The 26,427-nt window shown below is 40.6% G+C and overlaps 1 protein-coding gene across 1 annotated transcript; it reads right to left on the bottom strand.

Moving 5' to 3' along the window:
* Positions 1-470: 470 nt before the first annotated feature.
* On the bottom strand, positions 471-24,344 carry TSNAX (translin associated factor X). Its single transcript, XM_058020671.1, has 6 exons — positions 24,280-24,344; positions 22,466-22,573; positions 20,284-20,398; positions 18,507-18,637; positions 3,850-3,977; positions 471-2,260 (listed from the first exon to the last, which is right to left on the bottom strand). The coding sequence occupies exons 1-6, from the start codon at positions 24,293-24,295 to the stop codon at positions 1,886-1,888; spliced, it is 873 nt and encodes a 290-aa protein (XP_057876654.1). The 5' UTR covers positions 24,296-24,344; the 3' UTR covers positions 471-1,885.
* Between the last annotated feature and the right edge of the window lie 2,083 nt (positions 24,345-26,427).

The raw sequence follows: 26,427 nt of genomic DNA, 5'->3' as shown, positions 1-26,427 counted from the left end.
TGCCAAAAGAGGCACAGCCACACCGTAGCTGCATCCACTGAAATCCTAGATGTATGCACCTCAGGGAGAGGGTGACACCCCAAAACTATGCCTTTTTAGCAACAAGCCTTCTTTCTTTCCCCTCCTCTCATCAGGGAAAAAAAAAAAAAAAAGGCAGCAAACAAAGGTGAGATGTAGAAACATGGGTACTGTTGCAGATTTGTTCCAGGGATATACTTGCTTTGTCATCTGAATCCTTTGCATTTTTTTCATTCAAAAGATTCACATGAAGTTTCTATTCTAACAAGTTATTAGACACTGCAGAATAAGGTTAAGGGAGAAAAAAAATTTTCATCATTAGAAAGTGCCCATGGAAGTATGAATACAGGAATGGATCAAAACTTCCAAGCGAAGTTCTTCACAGTGGGAAACTTGCTCTGTAATCTACCACTTGGACTGACAAGCAAAAGGATCAACATAGAGACAGTGACTACTTTTCAGAATTTATTGTAAAAAATAGTATTAAACAATAGGAAAAATACCACTCCTTGTTCAATCCACCCCATACTACTTTATGTGGAAACAATGGAAAAATTTGACAGAAATGTATTTACCATTCCTATCCATATATCAGATGATTGCAGCTACTCAGGACATGCTCATGGGAAAAGTATTGGCAGCATCACAGCATATGGAAGTGGAAATAAAAAACATGCAGTATTTTCAATTGCAGTTGGGAGGCCTATTTCCTGGAGTCTAGAGATCATGTTGCTTTATCTGTTTTCCTTTAGCATTATGTACATTATCAGACTTTCATAACTTCAGACACCAGCATAAAGCCCTGATTTTTTGCCAACAGTGACATACCCCCTCAAAGATAAATGTGGAAACCAGAATGCCTGCCTTACTTCTGTTTGCAATTTCCTTTCCACAGGAACATGCACATGATATAGATCCTGCTAACATACATTTAAAGCTTGGCTAGCCCTTTTCCACTTATACCAGCTCAATCCCACTGGAGGTCCTCAGGGCAGCACAAACAATGGAGAACAGACTTCCAGCACTGCAACATATTTGTTCTGGCCAAAAACTGCTTGTCCTAACACCAAATTACATACTTTGTATGACAACTTATTTTGTCTACAAACAAAAATATGTCAGATTCTGCATTAAACTGTGTTACAAAAAATGTAGAACAATACTTTCCACAATTATTTTCTGTGGATTTCCTAGCTCATCTCAAAACTGTGCAGTACTAGTGTTAGCTCAAATGGAGCCAACTTTTAAGAGAGACCCAAAATAACAGGTGACAGTAGTATTTACCTGGTGCAATTAGCTTCATTATCAATTGGCAAAAAGTTGACTTAGTTTCATAGTTTAAAGCACTAATCAGAGAAAACTTGAATTACATGGCACTGTTGAGACCACCCCAGTCTCAAGTCAAGGGCTGCACTTATTCACAGGTGCATTGTTGTAGGTGTGACATGACTACAGAACCCAAATACTCAAAAAATGAGTCAGCAGAAACCTATGGATAATGCTAAATAAGAGCACCTAACCATTTTTTTTCCACTGCTGTGCTCGATGAAAACTTATTTTGAGGTGAGTCACACAAATGACGGTCACTGGAGTAGAGTGCAGTGGAAATTTTGGTCATTCTGAAAGAAGATACAATGGAGCAATACAGGAAATTCCATACCAAGAGGCCAAAGTCAAACATTTCTTCTCTTGCACACCATAAAAAGTTTTTTTGGTTACAAATTACCACTGCAAACAGCCTTCTCATAGATAAAACTAAAAATGTCTCTACCTAAAAAGCTTTGAGAAGGGTCAAAACCCCACAAACCACAATTAGAGAGCTTTCTCTATGTCCTCTTCTCTTCTGAGTAGCAAAAGCTTCCTGATTTTAAGGAAGTCCCTCCTCTTGGTCAATCAATTCTGTTTTGGTGGAGAAGACATCAGCCAGCATGTGCTTTGGGATTTCAGATCCCCGTACTTTTAACGTGTAGCAGGCATTCTCTACCTTTGCCAGACTCTGTTTCAAGGTGTAGAGCTTCTTGGAGACTTCGTAAGGTCCGGTGTTGCCGATGAAGGTGAAGCCATCGTAAATCTGGCGCAAGAACTGGCTCAGTTCGAAGGGCGTGTCGATGTCCCCGTTGCCAACGCTGCTGATGCACAGCCGCATCAGCTCTCCCGTCAGATCCGCCACTCCCAGCAGGTAATCCACGGGAGTTACCTTCAGGCTCCACCTACAAGGCTGTTTATCGTGGCAGTTGGAGGTCTGGGGACAGAATGGAACAAAGTCCAGCACAGAAAGAATGTGAGAAAGCCATCTGTAATGGCTCAACTACACGCTAACTCATCTAACGTAACTGGAAATTTAAAACATTCTGGAAATCAGACCATGTGGAAGTGCCATGGGCTGATTTCAGAAGTACTAATCTCCTTCCAGCATAAAAAAGGTAATTTCTACTTGAGATGTCATTTTCATTCTAGCAAGTATGATAAACATACCCTAACTCTACCATCTCTATTTGCAAACAGAATTATCACATCTTTGCAGCAACGTTTATTTGCAGTTGTTCGGGGTTTTCTTTCACTTGACAGATCTCAGCCTGATAGATTTTTTTCCTAAATAGTCAGTCCAAAGTTAGCAAATCAGTCAAAAATAGTCTGCATTATGAAAACAAATAATATAATTTTATAATGGTATCTTGAATTTCAAAATATATTCTCTACAAGTAGCCATAGTATTCTCAGATCTGTTTTATATCAATTGAGTTTATTAAAATAACAAACAAAAATCTTCATGAAGCAAACCCATTACAAAGTTACAAGTTTGCTCCATTATCCACGTTTCCAATATTTTTTATTGCCAGAATATTGGTAACGTGGGAGACAATGCAGGTTTCTTTCTGTTCACTTGTTCCCATAATATGCTATCTACCCAAATTGACTGATCTAGTCAGAGGCATGCACACTGGGGTTAACAACTTCATAGCTGGTACCTCTGGTAAAAACAAATTAATTTAAGCTAAAAATCAGGCTTCTCTGCAAATATCTTACCAAGAGAATAAAAAAAGAATGAGAAGTGCTTTACAGCAGAATCTCTTCAGCAGAAACAAACTCAGGAATTCACGTAAAGCAGCATTACTGTACACTGCACCTCAACTGCTTGTGCACTTCTGTAGATTGCTACCAAATCACTGTTGTCCTCTGTGAACAATCAAACTGCACCCAGTTTACTGTGTTTGGTGACAGCAGTTTGTCCCTATGAGCCATTTAGGGCAGGCTAGGAGCACAGGCAAGCCAAGAAACCGCAGATCCGGCATTAGGACTAAGGTATGATGGGACACCAGGCTGTCCTCTGAAAGGAATCAGCTCCAGGAGAGTTACAAATGATGCAGCCAAGGCATATGCACAAGGCAAACACAAGTGATAGTTCAATATCAGCAATAAGATTTCAGCCATGGAGTTCATCCTGCCTTGGATTTGTTTGTGTCCTCCAACTTCTGCAACATCACTATACACCACAAGGTCTTAGAGACAGCCCCAGGCACTAAAAATCCCTCCGCTACATTTGTTAGCTAGCATTTCACTGTCCTGGATATTTTGCCATATCAGAAAGAGTTCGGTTTGCTCTGAATAAAAAGGATGTGAAATTTATAAACTTGTATCCCACAGATTTAGTTTACTACTTATAAGAATAAAAGGCATGTTTTGAACAAGTGAGTCAAAGCCCACATGTCTATCCAATCCCATTCCACTAACTGGCCTTATTTAATCAGATGCCAAAAATGTGACTAAGCCTTCTCGCTGCATTTCCATCCCAGAAAGATGTTTGTCAATTGAGAAAAGAAAAACTTTTACCATGTTTGTTGTTTCTTCTCTGTCTTCTGCTGTAAATATTAGTTGTTTGTTGATCTCTTCAACACTGATCAAAGATCGTGTTTTGATAAAATACTGAAATGAAACTGCCTCAACATATTCTTGAAGGCCTGCAAAAACAGCAGAAACAAGCTCATGCTTCAAACTTTCCAGCAATGATCTATGCTAACAATTATTTAGTTTTTAAGAAATTTTTTAAGTGCAACTATTTGAAGGTTACCAGAAAAAAATGAAAATTAACATAATCCAGAAATAACATTGAAACATAATCTAACATAGCACATTTCTGAAGCATGAAAGTCAGAACAAGCACACAGACAAACATGTTCAAGATTTTACTCCATCTGCCTCTTTCATGCAGAACCTTCTGTAATTTCTATATAAAGCATCATGGTATTCTCAGAAACATACTGAAGATCAGTTCCCCACAAGGTTTCCAAGGGCTCATACTAGGACCAGTATAGTTTAACATCTGCGTCAATGTCACAGAGAGTGGGATCAAATGCACCCTCAGCAAATTTGCAGATGACACTGAGCTGAGTGGTGCAGTTGATGCACCTGAAGGATGAGAGCCCACCCAGAGGGACTAGGACAAGCTCGAGAAGTTTGGTCCATGGGAATCCCCATGCAGTTTAACATGACCAAGTGCAAGGTGCTGCACCTGGGTCAGGGGATCCCCAGTATCAGCACAGGCTGGGGGATGAACAGATCGGGAGCAACCCTGCCCGGGAGAACTTAGAGTAGATACTTGTTTAAAACTGAGCTTCCCACTTCTCCATTTTGTGAGAATCAGGCTCCTTAAAATAAGCAGGTTTGGTGAAATTCACATTCAAGGCAAAGCATCTGTTGCTACAAATCACTCCAGACCAAAGAAATTAATAAATAAGCAAATAAACAAACCAGACATGACTGTAATGTCCAATAAGAAGACTAAAAGGTGATCCTGCTTTGGCAGAAGGGTTGGATGAGGCAGGTCATCTCTAGAGGTCCCTTACAACCCTAGCTGTTCTGTGATTCTATGAATACATTAATAACTGCTCTGTCCAAAAGAACTGACACTCTAAAATTAAGGAGTGGGGGGGGACAAAAGGAGTTGGTGTGTTGGGAAGGGAATAAAAGATGGGATAACAAATGTAGCTTGTACCAGATTTGTAGGTCATCTACAGCTACCTGCCACAATTCTCTCTCACTTCCTACTTAGCAGAGGGTGGTTTTATTATGCATTACTGTGGATGTGGCAGCCTGGAGAAAGATAAAGCTAAATAAGTTTTCCCAGAATTGGCCTGGGAAGCTCTAGGGAGCTGGAGATAAACAATGAAAGCCAAATATTAAAACAACCTGCAGGTGGTGTTTTTTCTAATAATCTGTTTTTCTGATAGGATTGTTTAACAAGACTGAATTGGGTGTCTTTTTAATTAGCCAATCATGTGAAATGTATTGATTAAATGACAAATCAGGTCCACCTGTAGTGAACTGAGCTAGAAAAGAAGAGAGGATAAACTCAACAAGGCTTTTGCCACTTTGCCTTCTGATCCACCTACGTGACATCTCTAACTCAACAGTGACATGTTACAACAAAGGCAAGATCTAAAAAAAAAGTTTGAATGTTCAGACAGAGATTTTACAGGTTGTCAGTTTATGTGCAGAGAGCAGATTTGGGGGAAGCATGTGAGAAAAGTTCCTAAGCAGAAAGCTGAAGCTGCCTGGCACTGTTGGTGGAAAAAAAGGCAGAAACAATGCTGGAACAAACAGCCACGGCAGTACTAAGCTAAAAAAAGGTGTAGAGACAAAGTCAATGCCTGTGTATATCTGACCCATGAACAGAGAATGCCCAAAGAGGACATTAAAGGAATGGCCACATGACAGAGATGGTCTAGCAGAGCTATTCTGAGCCATTTTAAGGGGATGACTTCACTTCAAAAGACACTAACAGGTATCATGCTGCAAGAGGGCCAGGATTAGACAATAGTTTTGTCAGTGAGAAAATGAAGATGTAACCAGGGGTACCAGAAGTAGAAGCCTGTTTCCATTAAAATAATCTAAATATCCTCAACTGACCTGTACAGTGCCAGGACTTCAGCTTATGGAAGTATGCAGGAAGAAACAAATTTAGACTTCACCTGGATCAAAGAAATAGTCTGAATCAAAAAGAAGAGAACATAGATTTGAATAACAGATGAGTGTGGAAATACCCCAAAAAACTCAAGGGGTAGGAGGCTTTCCACGTACCCACTACAAAAGCATGATAAGTGACCTGCATTTTTTTTTCCCTTTTAAATATGTATTTGAGCAGAAGCAACTCAGAATGGCAATTCCTTTATAGTACTCTACAGCAGCACTGGGAAAAGCAGAATAAATATGCAGCAACCAAACTCACACTCAACAGTGCTGTTCACAAACCAGAACACAAACACAGAGCTGGCAAGGCCAATTAAACACCATAATTTAATCAACAGAATTCAGGTAAAGCACTCAGGGCACAAGCAATAGAAAAACACACTAGATAAAAGCTACTCAGGATCTTTCAAGATAAATAACTTTGCAGGCTGCAGAGAGGTAGATTTCATCACTCACTCTTTCCCTGACTTACCTTCTGATGTAACAGGACCAGGAATCTATTATGAAATTTTGGCTTTTTCTGTGGATAAGCTGTAAGCTACCAGATACAGCAGCACTCAATATGACAACATCTGTGAGACTCTCCCTCTGCTATCTATGGAGAAGACTATCACATATGAAACATGAACTTGGCATTTTCCACAGCTCTCAGAGAGATCAAATCAGCCCTCAGACTTTTTGGTAAACAGTCTTCTTGATCAGTCAGATCTCCCACTTTCAACTCACTCCACTTTACTATTTCATACGTGTTTTGTCCTTTTTCCATTGTAAGTGTTTGGCTCCTCTCTTCTTTTATCTATATGTACTTTTTAACGTGGGCATATTTATATGTATGTACACACATAGATCTTTGCTTCCTCCTGCATGCCACACTAGCTGACACGTTCCACACTAGCTGTGCTCCTTCCTTTTGTTTAAGAATGCCATGTGAATGTTGCACACAGTCTGTTTGCGGTCTGTTTGCCATTTACTGTCACCTTCTCACAATTAGGGAATCTATCTCCCACTATTTAGTAAGCCTTACAAAACTCAATTAAAGTTACCATCACAAATAGACTGCTAACAAATCCTGCTCATGACTATTTTGCAAAAAATACTAGTATTTTACTTTTTCTTCTTTTTTTTTTTTTTTGTTTTTTTTTTTGTTTTGTTTTTTTTTTTTGTTTTTAACAAGTCCTTCTGTCAGAAGTAGCTACAATATGGTATTTCAATGAGCCAAGACCTTGAAATAAGGTATTTCCATGTGCAGGTAGAAGGATGTTTAAACATGTTATGTTTTAGCTTAATGGTAGGACATCCGCTATTTTCAGCAAATAATTCCCAAGGTGAAAAACCCCATCCCATTTCACTACACCATCCAACAATACCTTTCCCCTTATGCTCTTGTTTTGGATTTATTCCAAAATTAGCTTATTTATGGATTGAGCTGCCAGTAACAGAATAGTTTTTAAGACTGCCTTTTATGGATTTGGGGTTTTTTGTAGTACATGGACAAAAATACCAATTAAAAACACTGTATTATTTTTGCTAGCACTTCTTAAAATTACAGATGCAAGGTAAAGAATTAACTGTTTAAGTATTTTGATATTTTATTACATTTATTCTACAGAAATAGCTTATACTAGACAAGTGACAGTGACCCAGTATAGCAGCTCCCCTCTATGTTTTAAAAAAATTATTTTGTGTACAAGAACTACAGAGTTACACTGAGATATCTTCTGAGCGTGTATCTACAAATATAGATTTTTCTGCCTGAAAATTTTAGCACTTTTTGCCAGCTGATATTCAAGACCTTTTTCCTTGTCTACATATGCAAGATCTGAGAAAGAAGAAAAAGCAGTTACCCTAAAAAACTTACAAAGAAATTAGTTTTCTTAAATGAAAAAATAATTTAAAAAAACATAATTGGAGCACTCAATCCAAGAGTCAAATGAATGCATAAGACAGAAGAAAAGCTAGTTCTATCTAAAGAATGAGTACATAATTGAAAATACTTAATTGCAGGAGTCATATTAGGGTAAACAGAATCTAATTCCACCTGAGATAGGCATGCATCCATGCATGCATGGAAGCTTCCACCCAGAATGACAGATCAAATAAGAGGTGAAAGTTTCCTTCTAAAATTTTGTTTACTTCATTTCCTCCTCTAAATCTCGGTTCGACAGTTACAGAACAGGTTCAAAAGGATTTCATGCTTCCCAGGTGTTAAGGTTAGCAATGCCAGTGCCACCTGCCACCTTCTCAAATAAGCTGCTTCTCTCCTTATTTCTTCCCCAACTCATTTTCTTTCACCCTTTGTCCTGTTTCTCTCTATTTTTTTGTTTAGAGAGGAGCCTGTGCTGATGGTGTGGACACAAGCCTGTGCTCTCTCACCCAGCTCCTCCCCTAAACCACGCAGCAGGAATCACAGGCCAAGAGCAGCCACCAGAAAGATGGTAGGAAGATACACCCAGCCAGCTTCTTCCAGGATCACTGCATGAAGGGTGGGGCACATTATTTACAGGGCGAGCCATGTGAAACTACCCACTTGCTGATTCATTACAAAACCAAAACAGCACCTACAAGGCTCTATCTTATCCTCATGTTTAGGCTGGCAAGTTACATTGTCATTAAAAAAACCCAAACAAACACAGAAAAAAAACCTTCCCTTTCTCCTCCCCTCAAAAAAACAAAGAAAGCAACAACAAAAAACATCCACCACCAAAATACAGAAATCCCTGCCATAATCCAGGAAAAAAGTTATATTCTTCTGGAAATCCCAACCAGAGAAATAATTATACAGAATATGGGGAGCATTGGTAAACTTAAAGAACTTATTTCTAGAAGCATATGGATGAATAAAAGGGAGAAATAAGTGAAACAAGCAAACAAGTAACCATCAATTGAAACAAGTAGATACAATAAGTTTAGAAGTATTAATATAAAAACTAATGCCAGTGTCCTATTAAGATGAAACTGGTAATTCACACCTTAATCTACTCCTTTAAAATTCTCTTCATACTTGACAATGATTCCTAAGATTCAGAGATCTTTTTCTTGGCAGAAGGGGTAAAAACTAAACTTTAGTAATTAAACTTAAACTGAGGCTATGAAACAATCAAAGTATTTTGTTGATTGTGAGCATGAAGTCAAAGGTTAATTTTATAACACACACTGAAAGAGGATAAAGCCAGTTCTCCTCACAGACAGGAATGCTCTGGACATCCTGTTGTGAAAATGGCTTAAAAGAGTAATTCCAGTCAGGGATGGATTTTACAAAACAGTACTAACTAAAATATACAAATAAAAGCACTAGAACAAAAATCTGTATGAGCTTACGTATTTGGGAAAACACATCTTTCTATTCACTCAGTAATAATTCAAAAGCTGAGTAGGTTTACTACCAGATCAATAATTAAAATAATGTAAACTTTTCCTGTAAAGTCCTGAATGTTTTGTTCATTAGTCAACTGCTACTTGACACACCTACATCTCTTCTAGCTGCACGTGTTGAAGCGATGTATTGCAGATACTTAAGTGTTAATATTGTTGCACTTTGTTTGAAGTTGAATACACACTTCAGGGGAAAAAGTAACACAATTTCAGGGGAAAAGGCAATACCAAGATTAGTCAGTTTTCCCAAAAGCCCCAGAAACAAATGAAAGTTCCCCATCAGACAGGTGCCTGTGAGAGTTAAATTATTTCTCCAAACAGGCACAAAAACCCTTCAAAGAACTGCAAACAATATTTTAATCTCTCATTGCAGAGAGCAGGGAATCAAGCCTTTTTTATACTGTTATTAAAAACACATGGACATATGACAAACGATAGGCCTTTTCGCAGATGAATGATTGTGGGTGAGAAATTCACAAACTTTCATTTTGCTACTGCTTGGAGACCTAAGGGATGTACCATGCTGACTTTTGTAATCGAGGTTTTTTTTCTGAAGTTTGGGGTTTTATTCCAACTCACAAGCCCCAAATGTAGTAATTACAAAGAGCACCCAATGTTTTACATGAGTTCTTGAAAAAACTATTCCTGTGACAAGTAGTCTTCTCTTTGACTACCCCCAATTGCCTTCATAATTAATACAGAGTTTTATAAGTCATTCAGTCAGTCAGACACTGCTGGCAGCCTTGAGGGCAAGTGTTCAAGATACCAAAGAAAGGAAGCTCTGACTCAGCCAGGATGTTCAATGATCAAAGAAGAAAGAGCACCTAACACAACACAGCTTCTGCAGTTCAAAACACAGTGAAAGTTCTTCTTGAGGTGATGTTGTTTCCATGCAACAGACTCAACTTACAAGCACATCAAAAAACCCATAGTGGCCATTTGTCCTCATAAACACAGATCTGTGAGATGGCACAAAGGTACTTCACCGCTTGCCAACCTCTATTTCTCCCCACGTGACTGCAAAACAAACCATGATGTGCTATCCCCATTGCTTCTTGGAATGGAGTTCCTCTATGACACGTTCTCCTGTGTGATTTTAAATAAACAAACAAAAAAAGCTTCACAGATTTTTTTAAAATTTCTCTTATGTTCCAGCTGCACTTGGTTCCTGCAAAGGCTGGAGAGATCTGGTCTGTGAATCACTAATGTCAATAATTGCAGGGTTGAAAAAAATTCCTGAGCCAGAGAACAAGGTCTCCTGCATTTGCCAGCTATGAAACTGAATTAAAAGACAAACAATGTCACTAGTTTCAGGCTGTCATGTGAATAACCAAGTATTTGTCATAATAGTACAGCAGAACTTCAGGACCGTTAGGTCTTAAGTAAGAAGCAGGAAAGGAAAATCTTTGTGATCATGCTGACCCACAGCATGAATCTTTAAAAGACTGTCCATAGCTTCTCTTATGGATTTCTGCTGCTCTGAATGGCTCCTGCTGAATTTACATCTCATTCAGGGATGAGCTGATAATCAATTCTCACATAGTGCATGCCTAGTTTGTTCATGTCAGAATTTGCATTCATGTTTGCAGGTTTGTTTTAATTTTTGTGTATGGACATACAAAACTGCAGCATAAAATACATAGTGAGGCTTTGCAGTCACTGTTTTTTCCTTTTCCTTAGAAGAACTTAGGAAAAAGGCATGAACCAAAAATAATAAAAGGGCAGCAAAATGCAACAAACTGAAGGTATCAAATTTCACACAGGCAACTTGCAGAATGAAAAAAAAAACAAACCAGTTTCACCAAGCGGGAATATGAGTCAGAGAAACACTGAAAATAACAAAACAGAAAGAAAGAAATTAACAAAATTGTATCTGATAACCATAAGCTTATTCACTGCAAATTCTGTTAATTTTCCAGTATAATCAGGAAACTTTGTTTCCATTTCTGGCATTTTACCCCTCACCTACAACAGCAAGAGATTAATTCTTCAGTCACATCCTGTTCCTGTGTTACTGTGTTTTCCCACCATCTTGCATAAACCTGATTGCTTCCTTCATGGTCAGCTTTCCTTTCAAGTTTTAGGTGTATTTAGGTCTCATCCTGGGTGAGACATTTACAATTCTGGTACCTTCTTCCTGCAGCACAAAGCTTTTCCTTTCTCTTACCAACCTAAAATAAAATATGCCATCTATTTTAATTACAGTTTTTAAGCTTTCTCAAGAAACAAAACAGGTGTTCTACTTATACTGTTCCTGATGTGCAGAACAGTACATTGATATTATATCCTTCATATTATTTCAGAAGCACCTTGATATTATTTCAGAAATACATGTGTGCTTACAAAGGTAGAACAATCTGAGCATGTTATTTCCATATTTTGAGTTAAAAAGCTAAGGAAAAAAACCCTAAAACAAGCCAAGTAAACACAGAAATCATTACACAGATAGTTCCTAATTAAAATCCTTCATTCAATACCCAAAAAAATGTTGTTACTTAAATCATCAGTGATCTAAAGCTGGCCTGCTTGGACAGACCCCACTCCTCTCCACAGCATTTCTTACAGCATCCTGGTGCTGGTCCAACATACTGCAGTTAGAAAGTGGCATTCTAGTGCAACTGAAGTATTTCCTTTTCATCCACGCAGACTTAACTGGCCTGGTCCAAACCAGCAATGCAGTTTATTGCTGTATCTTACATGCCTAAAGTGACTCTAAATGGCATAAGGCAGGAGACAGAAATAAGCTCCATTATATCAATCTCTCAGAATACAAATAGTGGCTGCACAAGATAAATGATGTGCTAGACTGCGTCAGTGCTGAACTTTTACACAGAATTTCCTGCATCATCATCATCAGCAGAAGCAGTCACACAGCAATAGTTTTGACAAGGTGCTGACATTTTACAGCCCCATCATCTAATCCTATTGAGAGCAAGTGCAGACATGATAAACAGCTAATGAGCTTCCCTGTGCACAGCACTCCACTCGCCACTGCTGCAAGCACAGGCACACAGCAAAGGTCAGCCAGCAGTGCTCCACTTGCATCTACCATCATCACCCCAGGTCACTCCAATTAAGAAACTCCAGAAGAATTATAGGCTCCCCATTCAATATTTCATCTTAAGAGGCAAAAAACTGAGTAAAGTGCTCAAATAGCTGGAGATTTCATTTAACAAAGTCACGTTGAAATGGTATTCCATTCAATCCCACACAGAGCCAACTTGTTGAGCAGTCCTTAATGCTCCCTCCGCAGTACACAAGCTCTGCATTTAGGCAGAGAAGATTGAGAACATCCTTTGAATAATTACATACATCCTAACATAGAATCATAGAATTTTTCAGGTTGGAAAAGACTTTTAGGAACAACTGAATCCAACCACTAACCCAACACTGCCACGTCCACCACTAAACCATGTCTCTAAGTGCCACATCCACATGTCTTTTAAAGACCTCCAGGGATGGTAACTCCATCACTCTCCTGGGCAGCCTGTTCCAATGCTTGACAACACTTCCCATGATTAATTTTTTCTTAATATACTATATAAACCTCCCCTAGAGTGACTTGAGGCCATTTCTTCACATCCCATTTCTTGTTACATTGGAGAAGAGAGCACCCCCACCTGGTTACACTCTCAGGCAGTTGTAAAGTGCAATGAGGTTCTTCCTGAGTCTCCTCTTCTCCAGGCTAAATCTCCAGCTCCATCAGCACTCCTCAGCAGATCTGTGCTCCAAACTCTTCACTTGCTCCATAGCTCTTCTCTGAACATGTTCCAGAACCTCAGTGTCCAAAGTTCTAGTGATGGGTCCAAAACTGGACACAGAACTTGAGGTGCAGCCAGTGCTGAATACAAGGGGACAATGACTGCTCTGGTCCTGCTGGCCACACTGTTGGTGATAGAGGCCAGGATGCCTCTGGCTTTCTTGGTCACCTGAGCATGCACTGGAGGATCATGTTCAGCTGCTGTAGACCAGAAAGCCCAGATCCTTTTCCAGCGGGCAGTTTTCCAGTTGCTTTTCCCCCAGCCTGCAGCACTGCATGGGGTTGGTGTAGCAGAAGTGTGGGACCCTACACGTGTTGCAGAGCACTTCTTCCTTGTCATGAAGTTCTATACAGATCTTTTCTGTATACTGTTGATATTTCCCTCAGTAGTTGAGAGTTAAATATATATATAAAAATACTTAAACACATACGTATATACAAATAAAAAAATCCTGACAATTTTCTTCCTTCCTTTCATAAATCCATACAATCTTTTTCAGTCCTTTTCTTGCATAGTGTCTCTCAACAATTTTAAAGAAAGAGTACATATTTCCTCACAGGATATATAAGGTATACACTGCAAAGTGGGCCAAAGGAGCAGGAATTCTATATTACAAATAGTAAAGCTTTAAAAATATCAACAAAGCAGAACATTCTAACATAACAAATGAAGAGCTCTGCATTAAAAAAAGACTTCATTATTTCAGTATCTCTTTGTTTGCTTGTTTAATCATCCCCTGGGACAATCTGTACTGTTAAGAAACGTGTAGAAAACAGTCATCAGTTTTTGTTGTTGTTCAATTAGTGCTATACTCAGTGTTTGAGCTCATGCAAGTGTCCTTTGGGGAAACGTCCTGCGTGCCATTAGCACTATTCTTAATGAGGGAAAGCACGAAACTCCTTTAGTGCTCTGCCAGAATTGTTTTATCTTCGAGTCAAAAGAACAACTGCTTGGAGGAACCCCAAAAAAAGCATTTAACAATTACAAGTGGCAAACAATATTCCCAAGCATAATACTCATAGCATTCTTCTATTTATAGGCTAACAGTCATTATACTGAATAAAATATGTATTAGGCAGCTTTATTATGCAGACAATCATGATTCCCCAGTTAAGGCTGCTACAGTGGTTTCCATTATAAGCTCAATTTTGAACCCTCTTACTCCTTCTGTGAGAGGTAGGGTGGGGAACAGGAGGATGTTTCATGTTTGGTTTCAAGACAAAGGAGAATATTTTTAGGAAGTTTGAGGTTAATTAGACATGCTGCTTTTGAGATATGGGACATAAGCGTTTCTTTATTCTTTTTGGAAGAAAAAAGCAGTTTAAGGGCAATGTTTTTGTTCATAAAAAGCTTTTTAACTAGTTCTCCAGAATTTTGTTAAAATACAAAATCAGAGTTTAAAACTAGGTTAAAGGAAAGTCAAGACTTACAGCCCTAGGAAATATAAAGACCCAGCACTTTTCTAAGTTACTTTTATTTTCAAAAACACATGCAAGCTTTTCCATTGAAAAAAAAGCAAAGCAACAATTTAGTAACACTAGACTTAAAACCAAAACTAAAAGCAACATTCTTAACTCTAATCACTTTTCATCTCCCAATTACAGTTCTTCATAAATAGTGGTGGGCAGGTGGAATAAAGCATTCCCTCTCCCAGTTGCTCTTCATCTAACTGTCCCTTCATTCTTCCTGCTTCTAGGTTTTCTTTCTCAGCTTCATAATCCTGACATCAAGCATCTTCACATCTTTGACACCTCCTTGAAGCCAGCTTCAGCACTATCAAGATCTACATGTCTTGAAGCCGGCATATTCCCTTTTTTGCCATCCCAATGACTGACTGGAGAGCAGAGGATTTAATGAAGGTAAGAGTAAAGGTCTTGTTGAAAGTTAGCATTTTATACTTGTTATGCACACAAGCTCATTTACACAACGCCTAAAAGCAAACCCTGTCCTCCCAGTGACACACAGGTATATTCTAACACTCCCTTACTAAACATGCACTATAGGCAACAGCTGGCACAAACTCTCCTTGCAGAGGAGCATATGTAGAAGAGCTAGAACGTTAGGTAGATCATGTGGGTGATGTACCAAAATAGAAGGAAGACAACTTATTTCAGTTGGATTTTATAAACAGTCTTCTTAATGAGGCACAGATACCTAATTACAGAAACAACAGGAAGATCTTAGGGCCAAGTATTATACAACTGATGGGAGCACACAGACTCACCATTTACCTTACCTAAAGAGAGGGAAAAAGTAAAAGTACAGCTATTTCCAGTTCTAACTTCAAAAATGCATTGGGGGCTATGTATTTCTACCCTTTAGTTCTGTCCAAAAAAACTGCGAAGTTCAAGTATTTGAGAGATTCCACACCTGACTTCTGGAAAGATAGACAGCAGAGTCTACTTCTTCTCTCCCTTATTTAGCACACTGATACCTTCTTGCCTTCCTTTCTTTTTACCTGGAGAGGTCAGTATGACTCATTCTCTTAAGTTTCCTTAAGACTGTAGTAAGAAAATTTTTTAATTCTATGACAATCTCACCCCAAGTCCCATGTAAGCATTAAGGATGTGCTACCATACATACAACTGTGAGCAGTTCTGGGTGTCACCATTTAAAAAGGATGTGAAGGTCCCTGAAGGCATCCACAGGAGAGCAACAAAGCTGGTGAAATCGTTGGAAGGAATGTCCTATAAGGAGCAGTTAAGGATTTTGGGCTTGGGTAGTTTGGAAAGGACAGGGCTGAGGAGCAACTTTATTGCTCCCTACAGGTTCCTGAGGAGAGGAAGCGGAGAAGGTGCTGCTGGCTCCTGTCCCATCCAGTGACAGGATATGTGGGAATGGCTCTAAGCTGCATCAGGCAGGAGTATTCCTTTTGAAAAGGTGTCAAACACAGGATCAGGCTTCCTAGAGAGGTGGTTGATGCCTGTCAGTGTTTAGAGGAAGCATTTGGACAATGCTCTTAACAACTTGTTCTGACTTTTGGTCAGCCCTGAAGTGGTCAGGCAGTGGCACTGGATGATCACTGTACGTTCTTTCCATCTGAATTTGCCTATTCTGTTCTAAAAGTTTTGCAGCTGTGGTGGCATTGACTCATCATACACATGCATCAGGTCTCTAACTTCCTCTGCTAACTACTTCTACTACTGACCTCCCCTAGAGTAACTCATCCCGCTCTAAAATGGACAAATCCATCTTAGTCATTTTAAGAGGCTGAGATTTACAACACCAGAAAAAACTATTAAAAATTCTCAATTACTCCTGACAGAATACTTGCAGCTGTTTTCTAAGCAGTTTATTCAGGTCTATTCTGGTATTAATGAATACCTTTATGCAAGTTAGAAATAAATTATGCAGGAAAATCAGTGTAGCTGACAGTGTGTATTTACCAAGCACACAAAGCAAAGCTGAACAGTACTTTTTTTTTCATTAACTTCTTTATTTCCACATTGCTATGGCTAGCTTAAGTTTAGGTATCTTTCATGTAAAAAAGAAATTTCACTTTTGATTTCTGAAAATATTTTTTTTAAAGAAACAAAAACAGTATTTTTTTTTTTTACTAAGAGGAGAGACTCTGGATATAGAAAACTAGCACCTGGTTTGCTTACTTGTTTTATAAGAACATGGGTACACACAGAAGTTATTGTGCAGTAACTTTCTATATGTCTGCCATGCAGGAATACTCTCTTATGTGTGAGATGAGTGAATCTAATTCCAGGCCACCTGCTCCTCAGTAGAACTAGAGGCTGGTAAGCCTCTCTGAATTTTCTGCCACAAAGACACAAATCAAACAAAACAGAGTCATTTCAGGTGAGGCAGCTGATGCAGAGTAGGTGGTTACCCTGTGAGAATCTGACTCACATGGCATGGCTGATGGCCTGCACCATGCAGTCTCACAAAGATCCATGAGGCAGCACAGCTCAAACACTGCTGTTCTATACACAGCATTATATGACACACAGGACTACAAACTTCAGGGGTTATTCAAACAAACTTTACAGGTCACAATGAAGCTTTCAGAAACTTTTGTTCCTAAAACTGAAATGCAAGAATCTCAGCTTTTATAAGCAGTACTTAAAATGAAAATCAAAAGACATTTTTAATGTGTTAAGATACTCATAATACACGTTGAATAGTATTGTTCACAGTTTAAGTTCATCTGTAGTGTCAGCATTTTGAATTATCTCTTTTTATTGTGTCACTACAGTACTTGGCTATCAATAGCAGCAAGACACATACAGATTAAATGGCCCTAAGAAAAACTATTTACATCAAATTTGAGCAACCCAATGCATCACAGCTAAGAGGGCTGTGGAATTAATCAGAGCCATTGAAGACTATCAGGGCAGGCTCCTTCCTGTTCCAAATTGCTAAACTGAGACTCAAGACCTGTATCACTCTTACACCAAAGTTTGTGTAAGACATGAGTACAAGTTACCTTAACCATTGTTTGTCTTGTAAATTACAGACACATATTCACTGCTGGTTAATCAAATCAATCTTATGGACATTTTTAAACAATTAAATAATTCAGGGCAAATCTTCAGCTCTCATCAGCTGAAGAAGTTTTGCCTAAACAAGGAAAGATATACAGAATTCCAAATTGTTTAAAATGAGATTGATAAACACAAGACACTTTTATACCATGGAAGGAAGTTAAATATTTTACTCATGTGTTGCCACAACCCAGGCACACCAATTTTAGGTAATATTCAGATTGCCAGCAAGAAATCAGCAAAGAAATATGGTTTGGCAGGAAGTCATAAATGAACTGGGATTTAATATCTCAAGAATGTTAGCAAAGACTGATGTTTACAGAGAGGAGCAGAAAAAGATGCAACTGAAACACACAAACCGGTTTAATGCTTGTAACAGAGAGGCAGAAGCACATTTTGAGCCTAGAAGAAAGAAAATGCCAAACTAATGATCTCAATTCATTGACTTTATCAACTCGAAATCACTTTATCACTCAAAATGGGTAATTTCACAAGACAGTTGCTTCCACTCTCCTCTTTGGAATTGCAACCCTTCAGAAGGGGCAAATGAGTGTGCTACATATATTCCTCTCAGTCATATATTCTCCTCTCAGAGAAGAACAGCCAGTACTTTTGTGAGAAATACTCTCAACTTCAGTTTAGGGCAGGGTCCAAATTGTTCCAGTTGTAGACTCCCATTTACATCTTCCTTTAAACTGCAATGAAACTGTAGAACAACAGCTTCTCTAATACCAGAGCAAACTTTGCTAGCAACAAAGATTAACCTGAGTCCTGATTTATAATCACAGAACTGTAACAAAATCAGACCTGCAGTATGAAGAGGAAGTATTGCTACATAAAGAGAAAATAAGCTTATTTCAAAACTGTACCCCTTTTCTCATTTTAAATTATTTACCTGGAGATATAGCTCTGTGGAACTGATACATGTCTTCTCCAATCAGTTCTTGTGCAACCTGCTTGATCTTCTGTCGGACAGCATCTAGCTTGACTTCAGATTCACTTAGTATTTCTTCCCCATTGGGAGCACTGCAATCACAAAACAGAAACTGAAAGAGCAGTTTCCAGCACAAGCAAACAGTTAAAAAACATTACACTTTTTCTTTTACTAATCAATACATTTTTACTGGCTTCAAGAAAAAGCAAAACTGATACTAGAATGAGAAACAGATTAACTTTCACAGATACCTATTGCAGATTCTGATTCTGAAATTATGTAGATTCTTACCAAGAAAATAATCAACCAGTCAGGGTTCTGGTAACGTGATGCTTATTCCAGACTACAGTCATGATTATTGTTTAAGTAAGAAAAAGGAGAAACACATACAAAGGCTTCAAAAAATATTCCAGGAAACTAGCAGTATTTACAGAAGTCCTTCAACTTCTTAAAAAAATAATATTTTGCAATACTTGACAGTATTGCAAAATACAATACATTATGTACTTCTACATGTGATTTTTTTTTTTAAGGAAGTAGTTATGGATTGTGCTGTTCAGGAACAGCTGAAACATCTGATTCACAACCACAACATATACTTGGCATTTAAAGTTTAGTTTACCTAATTTCCTTTAAACTTTCTCCTCCCTTGAGCCCAAATAATCCACATGGTATATTAGTTTACAGTCTTTAAGGAACTACTGATTAATTGGTCTGGAGAAAACATTTAAAAGCAAACAGTAAAATTTACTGAAATTAAAGCCACAATACTTGTGAAAAGCAATGAAGAAGGAAATACATAATACAGCATGGAAAATTTCCACTCTCACAAAACCAGGAATGCCTTATAAAACAGGAATCTAAATTCAGAGTAATGAGGAGTTCATTGTTGTTCTTTCCTCCACAAGTTCCCAACTACCGAGCCCCTGCAATGGGAGTAGTTATTTACAGTCAAGGCTGTAGAGGTTACTGAACTATCACAGTACCTCTCTGCAGAAGAAAACCAGGTTAAAGAGCAGGCAACTTCATAATCTCCATCAATAACTGCAACTACAAATAGTTACTACTTCAACATAAATACATTGATAGGTAACAAAATGCAAATTAAGATAAATGAAATTACAAAGAAAAGTAACAGGGAGAGCTGTTATAACACGCAAGGCCAGTGTTTGTCACGTACAGCAAACACTTTATACAGCAGGCTATGCAAAGCTTCAGATCTTCCTGTTGCTCTTCCAGTTTGTCTCTGGCTTCCAAAGATTGCTTGAAGGCTCATGAGAACACAAAACATATGGAAGCTCAAAACTTGACACAGAAGCCTATCCAACTGTAGTATTTACATAAACAGACCCCAAGTCACCTCCTATTTGCATTGATGTCCTCGGGTGGGGGTGCAACAACCAAAATGGTGATGGAACTGCCCGGGCAAGTAACCTGAAGGAAGGGTGCATAACTCCTCTCTCACAGCTTGCTGAAAGCTGGAAGGCACTCATCTGCTGCTCACTCTACTGCTTTACAGTGGTTCAGTAAACCAATAAAACCAACTCAGAAACCTGAACTAGCATCTCTTAACTCTCCAACTGGAGCGTGCATTCATTAGCTCGCACCCACCTTAAAGGATGTTTATGGGGAGTTAATTAAATTCCTCTCAACAGAACACTGCAGCCATCACTGACAGACAACACTGCAAGGCAGACTGGAGGTTTCTATGAACGTTTTCACGCTCAGTATGACTCACCTGGTGAACCTGTGGAGCAGAAATATCGTCCTTTTGCTTTCGATCGTTATATCCCGACTGAGCTTCACGAGCCGCTCGTATTTGTCGTGCCTGGTGTCAAGCTCCAGCTGGAATGCTGCAGAGTCAATCATTAGAGCAGAACTCAATTGTCACACAAACACAGTGCAGGGGGAGAGAAAAGCACCTGTGCTGCACTAACTCCTGACAGACCCCACCAGCCCTGCCCCTGGGCACCTTTCCCCAAGGTGGGCTGTCCCTGCAGACACCATCACTGCCTGTCACCTGCCACAGCTGCAAAATTCATCATTAATACTACCTTTGTTTAATAAGTCAGGTTAAGTAGATATCAATCCTGATGATGCCTTAAAGCAGTCTAAACAATTCTTAAGGTAAAATATTTGGTTTTGCTAATAAAATCTATTCCACAATACTGCTGCTCTGGAAACGGACTGAAAATGTCACCCCAATTCGGCAAGACAAATCAAAAAATAAAATCCTACAATCATTTGTTAACAAGATTCACCAGTGCCTAAACCAATAAAATAAAAAGCATCTGGCTAAGGCATATATACTGTTCACTGTATAAAATGCAACCTTTCTTATAACCATTTAGTTATATGAAAGGTTGCATTTTACATCCCCGCTAGACTTGACCAAAATTTGAGTATTTTAGAAGTACTAAAGAAAAGTGGGATCAATTACTTAAAATAAGATTTCTGACTTGCTGATATTAGTTCTCTCTAACTACAACAAATACAGAGAAGAGAGGAAGCGTATCTGCTTTTGACAGTCAAACATGATGAATGTTTACAAAGAGTGGATCTTTGAAAAACTTTGAAGAAACCACGTCCCTGAAATTCTTTCTGAAATTAACCAAACGTGGATGAATGAATCTCATGAAAAGGGAGAGAAACAACTGTTTTGAAGTGCAAGTAGTAGCAACTTTATGACAAACTGATATTCACAACAGTGAAAAATTAAATTTGAAAGTACAGATGCTCTACTCAATCCAAGAGCAAGTGTACCTACAATACTCTATAAATATAATTGATAGAATGGTTTGTTTGAAAGAAGCCTTAAAGATCACCTAGTCCAAAAGGACACTTTTCACTAGATCAGGTTGCTCAAAGCCCCCTCCAACAGGCCTTGAACACTTCCAGAGACGGGGCAGCCACAGCTTCTCTAGGCAAAGTTCCGGGGTCATAGTTAATCATCTGCCAAGCTGACTTACACAGAAAAATATAAACACCCATTTTTAAAAAAGCCAGGAAGTTATATGACATTGAAGTACACATTAACCATCTAAAGCAGCCAGCCAGCTCCTATTTTACCCTTCTTAGTGTCATAAAAAATGTGGCATTTGGAAAATTTTACAACAAGAATTAAACTATTTCCCATCTCAAATCTCCTTCCTTCTTCAGTTAAGGCTTCTCATTTCTGAAGGTCATCTTTGCTTTGTTAGGGGTTGTCTAATGAGGAATTTAAATTTACTAGAGTTTAAATCTGGTTTGATGAAAAATCCTATAAAAACAATTTGGCTGAAGGGAAGTTTATACCTGCACTTTAAAAAAAAATACTTCAACTAACTAATATAGACCTTCATGTACTCTTTATTCACTTTGAATGCCTCTTAAATATTAACATATATCTGAAGTTCTTTAAAACGTCCAAGTATAAACAACTACCAACTACTGAAACAATGCATGCAGATTTACATTTCAGTGGCTTAGTCATTTGTGAATCACAGCCAAGGTCAGAGTCTCCTCAGTTTCCCAAAGGTCACCATCTCCTCCTGTTGTCCCTGTGGCTCAGATTTTGTATTGTACCTCTACAGATCCTATAGATTTCTGTCACCAAAGGGCCCAGCCACCTTTGCCTGGCTGAACACTCGTGCAATTTGTGCAATTTGCTCAGCATCAGGTCAGCACAAGGGAGGAGGGCAGGGGGAACAGCAGGTGGGATGGAGACAGGAGCAAGTCATGAACCAGGCAGAGCTGCGCAAAACCCCACTCCCAGGACTTCACTGCACAGAATGCAGAACACTAAGCTCTAAAGGTATGGACTATGAGTCAAATTAGTTTCAAGTTTCTCCCTCTGAAGAGAGCTGGTTTATTTCACTAAAAACTTCCTACCAATTTCTGCACCGTATTTTTTAAATCTGGTTTTCCAAATGCTTACTTACATTTAAAAGATTTCATCAAAGCTGAAGGTGGATTAACATTCTCTTTTTCTTCTCTTCTTTGACCATGTGGAAAATTATCATGCTTTCGTTTTCTGAACCCACCTGATCCTATTAAAGAGTAGACACACAAAACAAAAATTAAAACAGTTTTGGCAAAGCATAAGGAGCACCAGAGTGCTGTCTTCAGAGCATTCCTGACAGCAATCATATTCTATAGGACAGAATAAGGTAACTGGATGAACCTTACTATCAACTGATGCCAGCTTCACATTATCATGTTACTTCTTCTACCACATTGCTAGTGAAAATTAGAAAAAATAAAATCCATTTCAATGGATAAGCATGGCAGGAACCTAAGCCTTTTGTTTGGTAAGGTCTTTGGGTCTTCACACCCTTTTATGTTTTCTTGCTGTAAGCGAATGGTTGCATGGAAATCTGTGATTTATGTCACGGGTATTCTCTAACACTAAGAAGAAGTAAGGCACAATTTAAGCAGACTACCCCTATTCAGGTATACAGGTTTAGTTCCTGCAGTGCAGCTTCTTAGGCCCTTACACTCTGCCCATTTACCAGTTTCTTCTCTGAATGTAGCTGCTTCGTGTGCCTCTTCCTTAAGCCTCCTTTTCACACCCACACCCAGAACTCATCTCTTTTGGACAACGTTTATTCCCAATTTACACCTTGTATTGTCCCTTCCTTCACCTTGGACTAACTCATTGTGTCACCCACGTGTCAACCATTCCTCTCCCTCCTTTTGGAAACAGCTGGACACTGTTCCTCCTTTCCAGAGCCAAAAATTTGGCAAACTTGAATACAGGCATACCTTTTGAATACGTGGAGTTCTCTCAATTTCCTTAAAAGAAGAACCAGGGGAACACTGGATTTTAAAATATTTCCGCTTAATTGTTTATTATCCCAAGCCAAAACAAGAAGTGGGCGTAGCTACTTTCTTAAAGAGGAAAGTGAAAATAATTTTTTCTATTCTCTTGGACATGAGTTCAGGGGTTTGTTTTTCCTATAGCTGTTGAAAACATTAAATGCAGCCCCTGAAAGAGTGCTGAAGGGAGGTCTGTGTGATTCTCAGTGGTGCCAGGCAATAGAACAAGAGGCAACAGGCAGATACTGATGCACACGAAGTTCCAATCTTCCTGACTATGAGGGAGAACTTTACTGTCCAGGTAAAGTACTTTCCAGGGCACTGGAGCAAGTTGTCCTGAGAGGTTGTGGAGTCTCCCCCACTGGAAATGTTCAAGAACCATATGGACACAGTCCTGTGCCAGGTGCTCTAGGATGGCCCTGCCAGAGCAGGGAGGTTGGACCAGATAACCCGCTGTGGTCTCTTCCAACCTGACCCGTTCTCTGACTGATTCTGTGACTGCCAGGGCTAAACCAACACACAGGCAGCAGAGCAAGCTGTGAAAAATGTATATTTCACATATATATTATGCTACATACATAATATTTTATACATACATATAAATACACACACACACTATAGTGAACACTTAGCACAAGTGCTTTACAGGCCTCACACACTCAGCCTCTCTCTGTGGCATCTGTATTTCCACCGCAGGGACACAGACAGACCCCTACAGCCCGGTTCTCTGGCGCAGCCGCGCAGCCCCAGCGGGAAGGCCGCGCACCCACGAAGGAAGGGCCGGGGACTCCCGAGAAGGAGCGGCCTCTCGCAGAGCGAGTTCCACGGCACAGGGCACCGCTGGGCACGGCAGAGGCCCCGCACCCCCGTCCCCCTCGAGCCGCGGGGCCTCCCCCCGCCGCGGTGTCCCGAGGTTGGGGAGGGGAGGGGACATCACCTTCCTTGCCGCTCATCACGGAGCCGCCGCCGCCGCGCCGCGTCCCCCCAGCAACCCGCAGCCGCCCCGCGCGCCGCCAGGACCCCGCCGCGCCGCCCGCCGCCCCCGCCCTGCCGGCGCCATGCAGGGGCGCCCGCGGCTGCCTGACGGCGAAACGCCGCACAGGCGGCAGGAGCCTGGCCCGCCGCCCGCGGCACGGGAGGCGCGGTGCGGAGCAGTGGTGGCGCGGAGCGTGATCCGGACGTTGCTGCTCGCGAAATCGGGGCAGCGCCGAGGCCGGGCCGTGCCTCCGAGAAGGCGACTCCGTGGGCAGCTAGTGTGCGACCCCGTTGTAGGGCCTAAGAGCCCGCGGCATGACGGGACATGTAGTGCCGGGCGGGGCGGCGGCGCGGTCGGAGTGCAGCCACGGAGCTCCGGGGTTGTGTGCCCGATGTCCCGCTGGTGGCCAGCGTGTCCCGCCACCGGGTGGTCCTCGGCTTGGACCCGCAGAAATCCAGCCCCGTTCCTCAGCCCAGACCCGTACAAATCGGCTGTCTGTCGCTTTCCCCTCACCCCTAGACTGATTCCTTACTGCCCTTTCCTTCCCCGGCACATCAGGACTACGGTGCTTCCAGAGAATCACAGAATCAGCTGGGCTAAAAAGGGCCTCTGACATCACCGAGTCCAACCTGTGGCTGAGCACCACCACCATGTGAACCAGACCAGGGCACTGAGTGCCACGTCTAGGGACACGTAAAACACTGAAGCACTTCCAGGGCTGGTGACTCCACCACCTTCCCGGGGAGCCCGTCCCAATGTCCAGCTGTGACATGCTTTCTGTGAAGAAAAATCTCCTCGCGTCCAACCTAACCCTTCCCTGGCACAGCTTGAGACTGTGTCCTCTGCTTACTGCCTGTCCACTCCTGTGTGCTTAGTGCCCCTTCCCTCCCCGTCAGGATGCAGGCGCTCTCCTTCCAGGCACGGTGACAGCGCAGCACCAGGGGCCGCCATGCTCCCCTCAGTGCCCGGGCAAGGAGGACAGGGAGCATGGCAAACCGACACTGAGACAGGGCTGGAAACTGGAGACGCTAACTAAACACCGAAATATCTGATCGTGAAGCCACCTGATAGCAGGAAAAGAAATCTGAGAGCAGCAGATGTAGCTGCTGGTACAGAGGAGGCAAATTCCCAAATTCGGGTTATTTGCATCCTATGTTTAGTCAGGCCTGGTAAAAATTATGTTTCCTCTACTGGAGACTTCGGGTGAGTGTTCTCAGGACACACTGCAGGACTAAGCGTGAAGGAGATGGATGCACACTGTAAATATTTCCCAGCACAGAGGGCACTCGATGATGCTTCACTTCTTATGATGATAAGCTATAAAAAGTCCTCTTGCCCACTAGATTCATTCTTCCCTACACATGCATCCTGATAGATTCCTCCGACGTGTTTAAAATAGGGATGGGTCTTGCAAATCCCCAAATCAAAAGGTTTGCACATCATCAGTCTTGCTGCTCTGCTGCTAGATGTCATTTCTTGTCACAGCTGTTGCCTGTTTTAGTAGCTGGATTCCCAAGGAAACAAAGCTCATATGAGCACAAAGGCGGAGCGCCTGCAGCCTTTGTGTGTGGGTGTGCGTGTGTGCCTGTCCTTCCTCCCCACCCTTAATAATTTTTTAATCTGTTGGTCAACTGGTCAATCTGATTTGACAGAGGGAAAGAGCCTCCAGGAGTGATTATAAACATCCTGAGTAAGGAAAAATTTTTGGGTGGAACTTGCACCTTACTAGAAATCAGATAAGCCCAGCTGTGAAATGCAAATGCTTCGGAGTGGAAAGTTAGCAGAGCCCAGCCTGTGGGAGTTCTGGAAGAGCAGGGACATCAGCCCAGTATCAGGTCTTTTGCGTTTAACAAATAAACAAAGACAGCTTTTGACAAACTTGAATATCAGGTGAATCCATCAACAGATTCAGGAGGACAGTAAATCACCTCGCTCAGATAGCAGAGGAGTAAAACTTTGACAGTAAGCTTTAAAGTCTCCAGGCAGCCAAGCAGGAGTTGCTCAAACCTGCTATTTTCAACTGTTGCGAACACGTGACTGTCATGCAGTGTTCAAAATTATTCACAAGTGTAACATAAAACCTCTCTTTAATTTCCTAATCTGAGAAAA

This window comes from Melospiza georgiana, chromosome 3 (assembly GCF_028018845.1).
Source record: "Melospiza georgiana isolate bMelGeo1 chromosome 3, bMelGeo1.pri, whole genome shotgun sequence".
Lineage (NCBI taxonomy): Eukaryota > Metazoa > Chordata > Aves > Passeriformes > Passerellidae > Melospiza > Melospiza georgiana.
This window is presented reverse-complemented; position numbering and strand designations above follow the sequence as displayed.